The sequence below is a fragment of the Stegastes partitus genome, unplaced genomic scaffold, assembly GCF_000690725.1.
Source record: "Stegastes partitus isolate 25-593 unplaced genomic scaffold, Stegastes_partitus-1.0.2 Scaffold327, whole genome shotgun sequence".
Taxonomy (NCBI): Eukaryota; Metazoa; Chordata; class Actinopteri; family Pomacentridae; genus Stegastes; species Stegastes partitus.
Window position 1 is genome coordinate 253340 of NW_007578058.1, and position 18585 is coordinate 271924.

At 45.6% G+C, this 18585-nt stretch overlaps 1 protein-coding gene across 1 annotated transcript in view; it reads left to right on the forward strand.

The window, feature by feature from the left end:
• Positions 1-2454: 2454 nt before the first annotated feature.
• adcy9 (adenylate cyclase 9) overlaps positions 2455-18585 on the forward strand; it is a 29307-nt gene continuing 13176 nt past the window's right edge. Inside the window, exon 1 of the mRNA XM_008283781.1 lies at positions 2455-4267. Within this exon, the coding sequence (XP_008282003.1) occupies positions 2455-4267 (1813 nt within the window). The remainder of the gene's footprint in view (positions 4268-18585) is intronic.

Here is an 18585-nt window from a genome sequence, read left to right on the forward strand (position 1 = left end):
CTGCTAAAGGGCACGTCGAGGTTTCACTCATGATGATTAATTAAAAAAAGAAAAAGAAAAAAGACAAACACACCCTCCCCCTAAAGACGTGCTCGCTGCCTTTCAACCTTTTTCTTTCAACGAGGCACGTGCACGTTCCTGAACCGAGGGCTCCCCCTCCCCTCCCCTCCCCTCCTCCCCCTCTGCTCAGCAAACAGCGTCAAGTTAGTGGTAACACCAAACGGAAAACCTGCAACTATTTTCAAAATAAAAGTATGTTGGGGGCTTCAATAACCTTTAGGAAAGTAAATATAAATGCAGATACTAATATATAAATATATAATATCTGTTGTGTTACACCAATACCATCGGTGTCATCAATGAGTAAGTCATTTCAGTGCAAAAAGCTTTTTTAAAATTATTTTTTCACTCTTTATTCTGTCATTTATATCATTTATCCGCACACTGATATCACCTACAGCTCAGACTATTTATATATCCTGCATCTCATATCCACTGTCCATGCTGTCATCTTTATATTTACATCTATCCGTCTGTATGTTGTTATTCATCTATTATTTACAGCTTATTCTCGTTATAGCCTGAATGTGTTCATGCTGTCCACTGTGTCATACTGTATGTAGCCACACTGCACACACTGTAAATATTACTTGTACATCTTGAAATCCATGTGTCTTGCAGACTTCCATGCAGTATTTATATTCCTAATACTGCTCGTACCATATGTACATATATCTTCATCTGCGTTCATACTTACCTTAAAGAGACATCTTACATTACACCGCACCTTTACTGCTTCTTTTGCACGCCTGGTAAGATGCTAAACTGCATTTTTGTCGTCTTGTACTGACAATAAAGAAGCACGCGATGAGCCGCTGATGGGATTTTGTAAAGAGCGGATGTGGGGTTTACTTTATTCCGGTGCACTTGACTCTCTCTCTCTCTCTCTCTCTCTCTCTCTCTCTCTCTCTCTCTCACACACACACACACACACGCACACGCACACACACACACTCGCCTGTCTCGGATCGACGGCTGGCAGCTCTCAGAAGATGGTGGCGGCTGCAGCGTCCAGTGTTTCCGCACGTGTCGACGCCGCTGCAGCGCACAGATGATGCTCCGATAACGGGAGAGGAGACGCTGGACGGAGCAGCAGCCCGAATCCGTCACATCACTTCGGACCTGGAGGGGGAATCATTTGGAGGAATATTACCTCCATCTCATCCAGCTCAGTCCAAGTGTCCTGATCCAGCAGTGCTCGGCTTTAACCTGTGGGACTGGGGGGGTGTGGAGGAGGTGGATACCTTTAATTAGCCCCACGTCGTCTTCAGCGGGGACCAAGCTGGCAAACTTTGGCAGAGACAAAGGGGAGAGCTGGACGACACTTGGTGTAGATGTGTGAAAGGAGAAGCAGCCTGGACCCGCCATGGTCCGGACGTGGAGACCCTCTGGAGGGCTTCCTGGGGCGCACTGCATGACTGTGGATACCAAAGCAGCGCTGATGCAGCACTGAAATAAGACGGTCGGCGCATTGCCTCGGAGGAGTCTGTGCACAAGCCACTGACAGCTGAGCTCTTGCAATAAATCCCTCCGTTTGATCGGATGTTTTTCTCATGCATCTGCGTCCCGCACAAAATAAACAGAGTTTGGAGACGCAGCAGTGGTGGACAGCCAGGAAAGAACGGGGCTCCAACCGGGCCCTGCAGCAAGGAGCATGTGGCGGTAAATAAACGCTCCGGTGGCAGTTTTCGCGCACATGTTCCCCTTTTCTGGTGTTGACCTGCGACTTAAAATGAAAAGCTGAGTTTCTCTTCCACGCAGCTGCAGATGTGGAGTCGACCACTGCGGCAGACTTATTCTGGTGAAGTTTGGACAAGACTGTCAACAAGACAAGGCTTGGTTCCGGAGGTATTGTCGGCACTGGACACCGACAACAGGGACTGACTCATAAATCTGGTGACAATTTAAGAGCTGTTTTAAATGCTTTTATTCACTTGATCGCTTTTTCTTAACCAGCCTTTCTTTTTACGCACACTGTTTGAAATTCTCTCAGTTTTTCCAAATATTTTCCAATGAGTGAAGCAAAGTGTGGGCTGCCCAGTGCACTTGGACTGAGACGGCAGGCAGTTAGTGAACCTTGCAGTTGCAAGTGCGTCAAAACAGACGGGAATGTAGAGGAATGCAGGGACTGACGTCAAGAGGGGAAATAATGAACGACTCTCAAACTTTGGATGGTCTGCTGTTTGTTCAGCCAAAACACTGCAAACTGACAGGGATTCACTCTGAAAACGTTTTTGTTTGTGCTCTGCTTTTCATTTTTGAGACACACTTTTAAGTACAATCAGCTGTTATACTGTGGCCAAATAATTTGCCTTACTTCCTCATCTTAAGTTTTCTTAGAAGTAACTGTGCCTTCTGCCTAGTTTTTGATTTTGGATAGAAACAGGAGACGGCATGGCTTCCCCCCAACATCAGCACCTGCTGCCTCACAACACTGAAGTGAGCTGTGACTCAAGTGGAGATGGAGGCGTCTCGGTGAGGATTGGCAGCAGTGTCAAACACAAGCACGGAGGCGGGCCGCTGGCTTCCATCGGGGGAGGTTTCATGGGGGGAGCCAAGCACTGCAAGTACAGCATTTCCTCTAGTTGTAGTTCTGGAGAGTCTGGAGTGAGGAGGCCGGCGGTCAAGAGTTTTCGCACTCAGAGGAAGATGCCTCAGCTTTTTGAGAGATCTGCAAGTCATTTCTGGGACCCAAAGTTTGACTCTCCTATCCTGGAGGAGGCCTGCAGAGAACGGTGTTTCCCTCAGACCCAGCGGCGCTTTCGCTATGTGCTCTTTTACCTGGTAGCTGCTGCTTTCCTCTGGGGATTGTACTTCGCTGCCAACCCTTCCCGATGCAATAGGGCTGCTTTTCTCCTTCCCACTGCTTCATTCCTTCTTTTCTGCCTCCTTCTTTTCTTCCTAACTTTTACCAAGCTTTACTCTCGCTGTTACAACCAAGCATCTCTGCTGCTCATCCTTGTCACCTTCATCCTGACTCTGGCCCCCCAGATCCAGACATCAGGCTTCAGGGACCCAGAGACTCCCACGCCGACACTTGATGTGGAAGAATTCAGTGGCATGGGGCCCGCCTACAACCTGTCCTATGACAAGCTTGTGGGAGGGAACACCTGGTCGCCCTGTCTGTCTCCAGTGGGCACCTTCTCCCTCTGCATCGAGGTTCTCCTGTTGCTATACAGCGTTCTTCATGTTCGTCTCTACGCCTCTGTCCTGCTCGGGTTTCTCTACTCTGTCTTTTTTGAGAGTTTGGGCTGGCTGCACTTGACCCAAGTAGGGAAGAAGTGGAACTTAGCCTCTCCATCAGACTTGGATACACTGAGCTGGTTAGGCCCAGCCAAAGCCTTGCTCCATCTCTGTGCTCATGCCATCGGCATCCACCTGTTCATCATGTCTGAGGTGCGCTCACGCAGCACCTTCCTTAAGGTGGGACAAGCTATCATGCATGGCAAAGACCTGGAGGTGGAGAAAGCCTTGAAGGAGCGAATGATCCACTCGGTCATGCCCAGAATTGTGGCTGATGAACTGATGAAGCAGGGTGATGAGGAGATTGGTGACAATTCTGTTAAACGTTACTCCACCAGTGGAGCAGCTGCTGCCATCTCCAGTCCTAAAAACAATAAGCGCAAGAAAACCTCCATCCCACGAGGACAGATCATCTTCAGACCCTTCAACATGAAGCGGATGGAGCCTGTCAGCATCCTCTTTGCAGATATTGTGGGATTCACTAAAATGTCTGCCAACAAATCTGCTCATGCCCTTGTAGGACTTTTAAATGACTTGTTTGGACGTTTCGATAGACTTTGTGAGCTCACTGGCTGTGAAAAGATCAGCACTCTGGGAGACTGTTATTATTGTGTGGCCGGCTGTCCCGAACCCAGACCAGATCATGCGTATTGCTGTGTGGAGATGGGCCTTGGCATGATTCAGGCCATCGAACAGTTCTGCCAGGAGAAGAGGGAGATGGTGAACATGAGGGTGGGCGTCCACACTGGCACTGTGCTGTGTGGTATCCTGGGAATGAAACGCTTCAAGTTCGACGTTTGGTCAAATGATGTCAACTTGGCCAATCTGATGGAGCAGCTGGGTGTGGCTGGGAAGGTCCACCTGTCGCAGGCCACTGCCAACTTCTTGGATGACCGCTACCAGCATGAAGACGGGCAGGTCAACGAGAGAATAGGACAGAGTGTGGTGGCTGACCAGCTCAAAGGTAAGACAGTCATACATGACCCTGGCAAGCAGAGATGTCGTGAGCTCATGTTGTCACTTTTTCATATTCCTGTTGTTTCTTTATGGGAGCACACAGTGTGAAAAAGTTAGATTCTGTTTTATTCCCAAGAAGAAGATTAATGTGTAATTTCAAGGTCAGCAGCAGTTGTTCCAAACTGCCTTGGATACAGATGAGATGCATGGCTGCAGCTCTTTCACCATCAACCCACAAGACATCTTTGTATATTGAAGCTTTGTCCTGTAATGCTTCTCTGCCATCTGAGGAAATGTCTACTTATGCCAGCATATCAGCACTTCACCCTCCAGGTTTATCAAAGCAGTGGCGGCATTTACATCAGTCAAGGTCGAGCCCAGGTTTAAGCATCATGTATCCTACCGGCGGTGACGGTTTGGAAGGGGTTTGGGTTTCAGTTCCCTCTGTGGTGTTGGTACCATGTGGCTGTATACCAGACTGACGCCATCTTCTTTCCCATCCTTCCCTCCTGTCTCTGCCCCCTCTTTGTTCAATTACATTGCCTTCCAGACGTCCTCAATGTGTCCTGTTCTCTTAACCTCGCTCTGAACCTCAGGGATTGCTTTACAACTTAATGCAACTGTCGCCTTCTCTAATAGAGATTTGCCTGCAGCTTTGTCTTCACCTCTCTATCTTGTCTTTCCTCCGTCTCTAAATGTGCTTGACTGTAGCTTTTATTTAATACATTTATGCAAATGGCCTTAGTGTGACTAAATGTTGCCTTAATGGCTCTTTTCATCATTAAAGGCTTGCCGATCCATTATCGCCCAGTGTAAGTGCAGTGACAGTGTCTGACTAAGGTATTGCAGATGCCGTTCATCTGCCCTTTTGAATTAGCATTTCAGGTTTATTTTTGTTTCACTGTGCTGCCTCGAAGGCTGCACATCCGATTTTGTCAAGTGCATTTCAGGCAGGGATTAGTATGAACCGGCAATTCACGCAAATTAGCAATTCAAGTGTACACATAAATAATTTGGATGCATATATATTATCAATTTATTCATACACCCAGAGGATTCCACACAAATGGAATCATTTTACGCAGCAAATCAGTGCTGTTACCAGTGAGGCAACAAGATAAAGTGAAAGTACCTTTTGTTTACCAGGCAGCAGGAGTGATTTATGGGACTAGTTTCCCCTCATCTCTTAGATTAATGAGTGACTACCACTCTTGCTCCTGTTTTTTTATTGTGAGGATGTGTTGCCCAGAGTGTGATCACCCTCCTCCTCCTCCTCCTCCTCCTCTTCTTATTCTTGACTCCTTTCTTGCTTCCATCATATATTCAGTTCCCCTCCTAAGATTTATCCTCTCCCTGCAGATTGGCTGTGCCAGTGAGAGAGCTGGCTGTCAGGAGAGAGTTGTTCTCCAGTGCTGTAAAATTCCCTTCACTGTCGAGCTCAGTCTGTGTAAATCAGTTGGGTAGCATTGCAGCCAGGCATGGATCCTGGCTGGGTCTGGTCCCTGTTGCCTGACTCAGACGTAAATTGCTCCAACCTCGACACCGATCTCTGTGCAGCTGTCTTCCATGTATTTTTGATGTCCTTTTTGAGTTAGTGGGATATTTTAGTATCGCACAAACAGTTTTTGGCTCCTGTGTGTTTTTACAGTTATCACTTTGAGCGGAGGCCAGGGTCGGATTTTTTTATTTTTTTTTGTCTCATCCATAGGTGCACGTGTACAAAAGTTCATCCTTCCTTATTCACAGCTTCCTTCGGTGAGTGTGAGTTATTTCTGGCCGATTGGAGCGGAGGTTCTCATAGAGTGCAGCCATGTGTGGTCAGTCGAGTGTTACAGCTGCATCCTGTTGCTTCCTCATCTCCGACTACCAGCAAATGTAAATGCTGTGGCCCAGTTTACATCCTATGGATATAAGGGAAGCAGTTTGACGGTGTTGCAGCTGCAAGTCGTTTTTCTGATTGTTTAGATTGTATAGAATGCGAGAATTTAGTGAAAAAGAGCCCAAGGGGATTTTTTTTTGTGCTTGTTTTGCTTGACCATCAGTCCAAAACTCAACAGAAAAATGTTTACAGGACTTCAAATATGGAGAAAAAAAAAAGAAAAGGAGAACAAACTAAAACAAAACAAAAAAACAACAGTTAGTCAATAAAAAATACTCTGTTCAAGCCCACGGTGATGTCTTGCAATGTCATGTTTTAGTGTAATTAACAGTCCAAAACCAAGAAATATTCAGTTTCAATGATGTAAAACAGAGACAAGCTGAAAATTCCTCACCGTGGAGAAGCTGGAACTGGACAATATGACTTAAATGATTAATTCATAAGGCAGTGAATTCAGCTAAAGTTTCTAGCATTCAGAAGATGAGTCAATTCTCATTTGAGAAACGGATAATCTGAAATGAAGGAAATGGTTAGTGTCAGACCTGTCTTAGTATGTAACTATGAGGATGTAGTGATGTGACCCTTTCTGTACAGCTGCACGAAGCCCACTGGGCTCTTTGTGTGTGTTTCTTTCTACGATGGGCTACACATGAAGCCAGACCTTGTTCTTTTGTACATTTTCCTTACTGGAGCTATATTTGGCTCCATCTCCCTGGAAAGTACCTGTCAATGTCTTTCCCTTTGTGCTTAATGCAAAATGATGGCACCTGCAGAAGATTATCCCTTTGGAGGAGACTGTCAGTGTGGCCCTATTATTTTTCTGCTGATGACAAAAGCACCATGTAGATCCAAACACTGCTTCTCTCTTTCAGAAGCCATTGTTTCCAGGGAAAATAACATAGATTCTTGGCTGTTGTTAGCTGAGGCTTTTGTGTGTGCTACAGTAATAATGAAATAAATACAGTCATTGCTCGCGCTCGCCTTAATCTCTCACACTACAGTAGTATTAGAGATTAACAACAGCTGTCACAAGTAATGCTTTAGTGGCTTAGAGAAATCAGCTGTAGTAGATGTTTTTTTTTATAAAATGACAGTGTGAAAACAATGTGACAAAGCGAAAGGTGTCACTTCTGACAAACCTGCGAAGAACTGTTGTCTGAATTTCCAGGTCCTTGGCTTTTGGAGCTTCGTAGTGAGATTTAGCTCATTGCTGTAGCTGTCATGCAGACACATGGTCCAATGACCCACATTCAGGAGCCATTTGTATTGAAAGTGGTCCAGCCCATGTTGTCCGTATTGAGTTACAGGCCCGGTCCTGAGTGCACTGCAGTATTTCTGCATACATCGCTGCTCAGCTGGGCACTGACTGATCAAAAAGTGGTTGTGAAGCAGGTGTGGAGCTCAGTTATTCGTGGTGAACATGCACACGTCCCTTATATCAAAACAAGAGGGTTGGCTGATGCAGGCTGATCCATACATGACAAGTTGGTCTGAACAGGGAACCGACTGTGGATATAGTGGAGCTTTAGTAGCTACTACAGGTGTAAATATTCATCAGTTTTCTGGAAAGGCGATGTTGTTTCTGCAGAACCCAAGTGCTCTTGAAAATCTTCTCTTCTTGTTTGTATCTGACGTCCACTTCCCTGCTGTTACTCGAGCATCAAATCAAACAGAGAAATGGTCCACATGAACAGCAGTGGCTCCGCTGTGACGAGGTAAAGAACACTTTCATTAATTTGAGCTCCTGACAGATCTTTTGTATAATTCCACTAATGTTCATTATGCACAGGGCTCTCACTGACCAGCTGCCTCAAGGTAAAGCATGTTACCAGACCGAGTTTGAAAGTGTGAGCGTGACCTTTTTTCAGTAGGCGTTACCTTCTTTCACCCTGCTCTCCTCTCTTTGCCCTGCGGGAGATTTCTAATTAAGCAAGATTGGGTAATCTCCTTGGCTAAAGTGATTAATGTTAGTAATTCTCCATGATCATATCTTCTCACAGTGGCCTGCTGTTGTCCTGACCCCCGGACACATCAGCCGCCTGCCAGCCAGTCTTTTTTTATCACAGCAAATGATATTGATTGCCTATAATGAGGCTGTCATGGCTGTGTTTATTTATGATGAGGCAACAAGGGGGGATGGTAACAGCAGAGGCTTTCATGTCATGCAGATATCAAAGAAAGCCAACCGAGGCCAGGGACGGCCTCGCTGTGACACAGAAGATGATTTGTGTTCTGGACGATGATAGAAATTTGTCCCAATTTCTTGTCCATCCTGAAGCCATCGGAACAATAATTGATTAGTTTCATTATGATTGATTTGAACACAGAGCAAGAACTCCTGATGATGAATGTTCTGTGTCCCTGTGCTCTGCTTCTATTACTGCAATGCCCCGCAGCAGGTATTACTTATCGAGATAGCCATTTGTGCTTTTGGGAGACTCACGTGCACACGTTCACTTTCACACATCCCCGCCTCTACGATGTGAATGCTGTTCCGAAGGGATGTGCTGTCAGTCAGCAAAGTGTTCAGTGTTTGCCTGAAGCTCAAGTAGAAAATTACTTATAATGGCTGCTACCTGCGACCTTGACCACGATAAATGAGACTGGTTTTGAGGTTGCGCTTGAAGGAGGAGGAGCAGAGAAATGAAGGCAGGGGAGATGATGAAATGCATTTAGTTCTGGTCCAGTTCTTCTGGCAGAGACTTGGTTTTGGTTCAGCAGAAACACATTCGTGTGACCTCACTACACCAGGACCTCAGTACTGAGCTCTACAGTGACGACCAACGTGTGTGTGTGCGTGTGTGTGTGTAGGTGTGTGTAGGTGTGTGTAGGTGTGTGTGTGTGTGTGTGTGTGTGTGTGTGTGTGTGTGTGTGTCTATGTCGTCTACGTACTCCTCTACTTGACAAAAAGTTAAATGGTTTGGCTTTTTCACCCCAATATACACACACAGCTGTCTTCTCCCCCTGCCAGCNGTGTGTGTGTGTGTGTGTGTGTGTGTGTGTGTGTGTCTGTGTGTGTGTGTGTGCATGTCGTCTACGTACTCCTCTACTTGACAAAAAGTTAAATGGTTTGGCTTTTTCACCCCAATATACACACACAGCTGTCTTCTCCCCCTGCCAGCAATCAAATACCTGGCTGAATTTTCGTCTAGACTCTTGAGCCCAAATCAGTATGCGTGCGCAGCATTCAGCCCTACTGTAGAGAGACAGGGGGTGTCGATAGTGAAGTGCTCTGAGTGGAGTGGCTTACTGCTGGGAGGGGTTAGGAGAGGCAGCCTTAGAGCAAAGGTACGCTGACAAATGTTAAAATGGTTCATAAAGTGAACTCCTATTAGAATGCACAGTATGTTTAGTACTGGCCATTTCAGCCAAAGTCTGGGAAGGGGACGTGACTGCACAGCGGCTGCCAGAGGAACCAAAACCCAGCGACACTCTAAGCTGCTGTATTGTATTGCAGTGACCAAGCCCTGCCTAGAACACCTTGGCTCTGCATGCTAGATTACAGCTCTGCCTGGAGAGTAATGGCATAATACATCACGCTGCATTGTACAGTATTTGCGCTGTACTGTGTATTATAGTTCAGCGCTGCATGGCTCTGTAGCCCGCAGCAACGCAATCTCACCATTCATCATCTGTGGCCTTATCGTACCAAACAAGTCTGCAGGAACCCTTGTCATGCTCTGCAAACATGGGGCCATTGTGGCAAGGTTGCTGAAGGTCTATGATGTTGGGATTAGCTGAATTTTATAGCTGTGATCATTTGGGTTATCTGCTGTGTCACACTGTTAGTCAGCAGGATTGCAAAACCTGTACTTATTCAAGGGAATTGTGCATCAAGGGTATTACTCGCCGCTTTGTCCCAGCAAGCAATAAAGGATTTGTACTGAGAAGGTGTAATGAGTTTCTGGATCAAGAGCAGGAAAATCCAAAAACATATTGTCGTAAAAAAACTGCAGATATTCTTATCTGGGCAGCACAATGAGGTTTCTGTTAGACTGATACTGGTGGAGATTCTGTTTTGAACCTCCACGCATCCCAACGTGCTCCACTTAATCCAGACAAGTGCCATGAAAGGGGGCAGCTGTCCTATAGGCTCCACGCTGAAGTGTCCTGCCTCTATCTGTTCTGACAGAGATGACCCAGGGTGAGGTGGCCGAGGAACCTGATAGCAGCAGCAGCAGCAGCAGCAGCACAGCTGTCTGTCTGATAAGAAGCCGCAGACAGCTGACATGGCTCAGCCTGTAGAACATCCAGCGTGTGGAATAGAACATATTACCACACGTGTCCTGTAGCACACACTTTACTCACAAGCCTGTTAACATTTTTGCTTTAGCCCAGTTCGAGATAAGGACACAAAACCAAATGAATAGTGGGGTCTGCGAAGAATAATGTGAAGGAGATTCTTGGTGGTTATGGGATGGAAGTCGTTGTTTTTTTTTATGCTGCTTACAGAAGAGTGTTCAACAAAACCAGCAAATAATATCATGCTGATGTGACTTGATGTCATATGTATGGGTGATGGTTTAGTAATATTGCAGTTACCTGACATACGTGATGTCATTTAGTAAATAACCTACACATATTTTTTTGTGTGTAAATGTGTTATGAATGCACCTAAAATTGAAAGTGTCAGTTAAAATGACAAACCAGTTGGTCGATTCAAATTGAACCACCAACACTTCTGATAATTTATTCATCACTTTAGTCAGTTAGCTGGCAAAAACTGCTGGTCTGACAGAAGTGCCACTGTGGACTCTGGGAATGTGATGGAAAGTTGTCACAATCCTCCTACATTTCATAGTCTAAATGATGACTCATCAAAAAGGTTGAGTTTGTAGTTTTTCAGCTTTGCCAAATATAAAATATAAAACGGAGTCTCACCTCAGGCCTGTAATAGGGTTTTATCATTTTAAACAGAAACATAGATGCCACTGTGGGGCAAAAGGAGGAGTAATGTGCTTTGGGTCCATGTTTTAGCCGCTTCATTTGCTCCCGTTAAACTGTTGGGTTAATGCAGGTGAGCTAATGTAGTGGAGTCCTGATCTGTTTGTTGGAGGTGGTCACTGACAGATAATTAGCCTTTAAGTCAAAGAGGTTGTGAGCAGTGGAGTGTGGAGGGAGTGTCCATCTGCAGGATAGTAAACATTATTGGTGCTCCACAAGGCGCCTTCCTTGTCGTATTTGCATTTACGGTATTTACTGGTCTCCCTTAGAGGCCTGTTTACTAGTGCGATCTGACTCTTCGCTACCTTATAGGGGACAAACCAGAGCTACAGCAAAATCACGGCATCTTGAGATACCTGAGTATAATGTCAACACTCGTCAACACAGCCAGAGCAGGAGAAAGCAGCAAGACGCGGCCAATCTGCTACCACATAACAGATTGGCTTGCTGCCCAGCCAATCTGTTATGTGGTGGGAGTTTTCACATATGCAAATGTACCGAGAAGATCCGCTGGTATATCTTCCCGCAGACATAACTTTCCCTCTTGCAGAGTGAGAAAAAGAAATTAAAACCAAATATTGAAGGAAGGAGGGCAGGCCAAGCAAGAAAGGGGCTGCAAAAAAAAAAGAAATATATAAATACAGAGTGAGACAGAAAGATGGATCGTTGCCTCTTAAGTTTTTTTCCTGTTCAGGGCTTTTGTGCACCTCCACCACACAGTCATAACACCAGCGTCGGCACAACACGGGGGTGAGGACGTTTCCCATCTGCAGCGCGCGCACACACACACACACACACACACACACACACACACTTATTTCAGCTCTGCACCCAGGGCTTGCAAAGGCTAATTGCCATGGCAACAGGCTATTGAAAGGGGTGAGGGTCAGCTGGCTCTTTTCAGACAGAAGGACTGGTGCTCTGAGGAGAGAAAGGGGCCAAATTGACTTTATTCAGCTGAATCTCTGGCTTTCACATTGTGGGAAAAGCAAAGGGTTTTTTTTTATTTTTGTGTGAGCGCAGCAAAAACGCACCGAACACGTGCCACAGCATGGATGCAAATTGAGCACATTCTAAGATTTGTAAACCTTGAAAGAGTGGAATAAAAGTAAAAGCATCTTAGCAAAGCGTCCGGAGGTTCTGTGGTTCCTCATTTAGACCTCCACTGTTACAGTGTGAGCCGTGAGCTGTGCACGAGGCGAAGCAGCTCTCCTCGTGGCAGTGCAGACGCTCCGGTGATAAATTGCTATCATGAGTCATTGATGCATCCTAAGCTTTTTTCTTTTGTGATCAAGGGAACAGAAAATGCCAGCACTCCTCTTAACAGATGCACACTAGCCTTTACTGACATTGACAGATGGTGCTCACTCTTAAGGTGACACACAACAGCCTCCCCTCCACCCACCACCACACACCACTCAGTCCTAAACACTTACTTTTGCACTTTCTGTTCAAGTATGCCGAACGCAAACGCCCACACATGCAGCCACACCCTGTCCATGTTTGTGGGCTGTAGTGACTCGTTAGTGTGCACAGCAGGAGTGTGTGTGTGATAAATGGCTGCGTGAATTATGAATGAGGGAAGATGACGGGGAGCCGGTGAAGCCTGCTACTGCACTCAACGCGCACGGATTAACCGCGTGTGTGTGTGTGTGCACGTATGCAACATGCAGTAAAAGTGTGTTTTTTCCTCCGTGAATACTTGGGCGCATATTTGTCTAAACGCTTGACTATGAAGTATTTTATTTTAGCGGTTTAGGCTGTGAGAAGAACTTCAGAGTATCTAAGTTGGATCCCTTTCCTCTGGGAGGACGAGAAAGGATTCTGAAATGTTTCTCTCTCCCCCTTCCTGTGTTGCTCGTGCAGACATTTATGTAATTTTCTCCACCTCCCTGTATTTACTTCCCTCTCTGCACAGGTAATCCCTGTTGTTGGTTATCATTCTGAATGCTGTGTAACTCTACACGAGTCATGAAATAACACATTTTTCCAGATTTTTTTTAGTGCTTCCTGACCTCCCCATCTGCCCATGGCTCTCAACCCCAAGCCCATTTATTCCCGATAAAGATGTCAAAATAAAATGAAAATTTTCACAAGTGCGTTTTTTGGACAACTATGGAGGCGCAGAAGAATATACTGTTGGGTTTTGCTGGATCCTTAAATTAGGACCAAATGCTGGTTTTAGTCTTTTTGTGGGATTTGTTAACACCTACTAGCCTTATCCTTACATTTACGATGAAGACATTGTTTTGCTGCCCATGGTGCGTCTGGTTCCTCCCTGATGCGAACTGAGCTCCCTCCAATGCTTTTAATTCAATTGAGTCGAACTTAAGTGAGGGCCAGGCCTCCTGTGTCCGTCTAGCTGTCATCTGCTCCTCCATCCACGTACTTTATAGCTGCAGGAATCCCCCATGCTGTCACTCCTAAAGGCCAGCGCTGACTTACTGCATGTGTGTGTGCTAAGTACCTGATATATTCCCAGCAGAGGTCATTCCTCATCCTTTTATCACATTGAATTTGTTCTTCCCTCTGTGTTTGTTTTTCCTGCGTTTCTGCCCTCCATCTTGTCGCCGTCTCCTTCTGTAAGCGTTGACTCAGAGTGCTGCCTCTGCTGTTTTCCAAATGGCACCTTCATCAACAATGTAATATTACAGCACTGTTTGTCTTCGTGGGACCCGTATCAGATAGTTTCTGGTGCTCCTTACTGAGCCGTGAAATTTAATGAACCTGTCAGTTCTGCTTTTTGAGAGGCTACAGGTCACAGTGCAAACAGCAGCATATACGTACAGCTCGTGTCCTTGTCTCCGGCAGAATACGAATCAGGGTTTTTTAAGGTAAAAGCTGAGGTTGTAGTTAGTGTCCTCATTTACTCCTGCTGTACTGCTCGCCTGCGCTGGATAAAGAGTCCTCAGGGAGCGGCGCAGTGTTCGGCCGAAGATCAAGTACATTTTTATCATCAACCCCATGGTAAAATGCCATTACTGAAAATGTTGAGCGAGCAAAGTCTGTGGCGTCGAGCAGCAGACGGAGACAGGTGGTGCAGGAGAGCGAGGGAGGCGTCGATCGCCTTGATCATTTAGCAGAGCCACAAACGTGGTCACTGTTTAGTCAATAGCGGCGGAGCGCTGCTCATAGCTGTGGGTCAATATCATCTCTGGTTGACAAATCCAATTTCAGTTATAAGCAAGACTGTCACAGGAAAAACTCCTGACAGTTAATTAATCAGAGATGTGTTCCTTTTCACGGTCATTTGGTTTTTTATGTTTTATTGTAGCTGAGATAAAGAGAACTAAAGAGAGAGAGTAAAAGACTTTATATATCATCAAGGAACTCCTTCATCTCCAATAACCAGAGCATTATTATACCACATTCCCAAACCAAGGTATATCGAGCTTTCTGGCGTTTTTTAAAATTACAAACTCGTTGAGAAGATATAAAACACATTTACAGACGCGTTTCTGCTAAAATGTTTCAATGGAGGACGAGAAGGGAGATCAAGAATAAAACCACAAAAACCCAATTACAATAGAAATCATTCAAAAACTCAATGTGTTATCTGTAAAAATGCATAGCCATGCAACTAAAAACAGTTTGCATTGTGTATAGAAATTAGTTTTGGTGGTGGATGTCTTCATGTTACAGTCGTGGCAGTTTTTGCCATGACTGTAACTCTGATGTCTTTTGACCCTCTTATTTAAGCAAGTGAATGAAAGATTTAAAGTTTTAAAAGTGCGAGATGTTTATATGGATGTCGACCAATGAGCTGGATGGACAGTAGAGCCATGTGGTCATCATTATGTGAGAGAGGACACGAAAATGGGGGAATTAACATTCAGCGGACTGTGTGCGGGTGAAAGGTGAAGGAAGATGGTGTACAGAAAAAACAAGAGGAGATGGAAAATGAATCTCAGCCTTTGGGATGATGTCAGCTGGAGCAATTCGTCGCAGAGAAGAGCCCTCGATGCCAGCGTGGTGATGAGGCAGCGGATCTCGGCTTGGACACAAAAGAACGAAGGATGGTTGGATTCGGGACAGAGAGAAAGCAGGGAAGCGAAAGACAGACAGTGAGCTACAGCGAGATTGACAAAGCAGCGAGAATATACAGGCCAGTGAGCAAAGGAGAGGGGGTGTTGAAGATTTTGGAGGGATGTCAACTATATCTGTTGTTCTGCCAGCAGAGCATGGCAGCTTGGGACTGAGGCATCGGAGGCTCAGAACACAAAGGGAGAGCATGCGAGACAGACACAGCCAAGCGAGAGTTAAAGACTTTGGAGAGGTTTCAAGTGTTTCTATTGTTGTTTTGAGTGAGCTGTGTAAACCAGGAAGAAAGCACGGACCGAAAATGGAAATTTAGTTTTAATGCCACCTCTGTTCACAGCAGTGTGGAACAAAAACAGGGGAAGGATATTGACTGATTTTGTTGATTAGAACGGGAAGAGAGACCTCTGCATGACTTGTTGTGCTGGGACAGTGTGTTTGTGTGTAAGCAGAGAAGTGCTCTGACGTAATTCACAGTTTAGAGGCTTGTTTTTGTCCTGAACCTGGAAAGCTAATGCTGAGAAAGCCCAGGTGCTGTGCGAAACCTGCTGTTTCGTTTTATGAACTCAGGCTTATGTAACTTGCGCTGAGAGGTCACTGTGGGCTATCTGGGTTGTCTGAGTGTTTGAGAAGAACTCTGTTGATTTAGCTGTGCTTCACTGAGTTTGACGTGTACGTATTAGGCTCGGCTTCAATTGTTTTCGATCCGCATTACTGTGTCAAATGCCAGTGTTTGGTGCTACTTGAAAGTGTGCAGCTATTTGACGTCTGTGAAATGAAGAATTTTGGTCTCAACACGTCCCTTTATTTCATGAGCTCTAGCTGGGCTCCTCCTGCTCTGCTAAGCTAGAGAAAGTTGAAAACAGTGCAGGAACACTGTAAATAGACTATTACAACCGGCTCGTCAATCTCTGAAGATAAACATAGTTTCTGGAAAGGCAGACCAGAAGTGCTCCTGCTTCGTTCTTTTCTTTTCTTTTTTGTTTTTTTGTACGCCACTGCACAATTTCTTTTTCTGTGTGACATATTTAGCAGCAGCTTGTTTTTTTGCTGTGCTAAAGAAAAATGATATTTTTGCTCGTAACAACAAGGTGATGCTCTTATGAGTCATCAAGGGGAAACTGAAAACTCGATGGTATCTTTATCTCACTCAGCCCTAATCGACTGTAAACTGGTCAGAGGCCTGATTAGTAAAACATAATGCTGGGAATTGATAATATGTGTTGCTACTAACCCAGTACAGCGCATGCAGTTCATCCTGCTCATCATGCTTGTGTAGTAAATGGAGCGATGCATTAAAACATTCCCCCATATATTATTCAGAAGACAGTGTGTTGTCGGCAGCGTTGGCATGTGAAACAGCCTTCTGTATTCAAACGTCTCTCCTTGACCTTCTCTGACAGGAATAAGTAGTTCTGCTCACCTTCTTACATGTGCCTCAACGCCCCAGAAGTAACCTGGGCTCGGCTGTGAAGAGGAAGGTCAGTGTCTCACCCTTCCTCCCCCAGCTCTCCCCAAGCTCTGCTCCGGAGACATGAACAAGCTTCTCCTTCTCTGACAGAAATGACAGTGTGAGTCCCTCAGCGATTCCTTATGAAAAATGCACGTGTCATTCATGTTTTCTGACTGACTGAATGGGATCACTCAGAGGCACATTTTTTTTTTGTTCCACCACCAGAACGAACCAACTCACAAACATGCTCTGTCCACTTTTGCTTCTTTCTCTTTTTTAAATTGTCCCTGAGACCTGTGCAGCGTTCCCTCCTCTCCATACTGCAGTAATGAAGTTCTCCCAAACAGCCTGTCATGCTGGATAGGTTTCCTCTTGTTCCTCGTCCCCTCAACAGGGACAGGATGTACAGAATATCCCTGTGCAGAGACACAGTGGACGGAGAGGGAGGGGGCCTTCTGCCAAATGGCAATGAAAGCTGCCCGGCCAAGCAGTGCTAGTTTCTCTGTGCCACCTGCTCCATTGGCCTCCTGCTCCGATACCTGGCCCTGGAAAGCAAACCTGTCATCATAGCAGGATCAGGCACATGATGTGTAAATGTGTGCTGATCCAAGCATATCTGCCAGCCCTACTTCCGTCTTTGCTGCCCTCTGATTGTTTCTAATAAACCTGTCTGCGATTTGGTTGCGATTAGAAGTTGAAATAAAGAGTGTCGCTTTGTGAGAAACGTCCAGGAAGTTTTGTATTTCTGGATATTGCACCTGTCGCATTTGTGTGCTTGTTATCCTGGTGGTAAAATAAGATTTCTTCTCTTTTGAATAATGACTTGTCCTTATGTAGCCTTATTCTTTTTTGTGTGTGCTTGCTTTGTTGTATGTAGGGCAGCTTCAGGACGTGTAGCAGCCAGACTTTTTGTTGCAGGTTGTTTGCATTCCACTTAGTTGTCTCTGTCTTTGCTCAGGGCCAGTTGAGGCTTACATTAAATGACCGCTGCATTGTCTGTGTCACTCCCAGCTTCATGCAAAATGAGCTCAGGGGCGGCTATTGTCCCACGAGAGCTTGGACATGCTGTGAAGAGTGGCGTGGAAGGGAGGAGTGGAGGTGATGGTGTTGTTTGTTTGCAAAGTGTTTTCTCATTTCGCTCTCTGTCCTGAACAAAGGGGCTTGGAGAGCGAGATAATGTGACGGCGCTCTCACGGGGAAAGGTTATCTACTGTTCCCTGTCAGCTGATAGCACCAGACAGGACACTTGAAGCCCCATAACGCCCAGAGGCTGCCACTAATGATGCTCTTCAATTAGCCCAAGGTCATCTGAGATAGAGGAGGGCCAACACGCTAACACACCTGCTTTGGAGGCCGTCACACAGATGTGGGCAGAGCGACAGGTGGACGGTCGAATACAGGCTCGCTCAGCAGGAAAGAAACAAGAGACATCAACTGGAACCCACAGCGTGAAGTTTCCTGACCTTTTTCCCTGCGAGGAGGCCTTTAGAGCAGCTGTGTTCTGATGATGCTGTTGAAGCTCAGCCCAGTTTATCAGAGCTACCATCTAAATCATTTCAGCTGCCACAAGGTGAGGCTGTAAAGACGAGAGATTGTCCTCGAAGACAAACACAGACATCTGCATAAAGTCTCATGTGCGCTCTCACACAAACAGAGATAACACGCTGTGTAACTTTGCAAACCCCTGCCGTCCCTTTATCTTGCCCCTCTCTGACTCTGACATGTGAAATGATTTCCTGAAACAAGCTGTCTGCCTCCAAGATGGGATCAATCTAACATACATCCACAATAACCTGAGGAGAGGATGGACACGGTTTCTGACTTGAAGCATCACTCATGTTTCTCTTTCACAGTCTGACAAAAGGGGAACACACTGATTTTTATAGAAGACGAAGTGATAGACACGACAACTTCTTCCCATTATGTTGCCTGGCATCATGTCTATTATTGTCTTGGTCAGCATTTCTTTCTTCCGCTATCAAATCTTCTCTCTGCCTTCCACCTTTTCTTT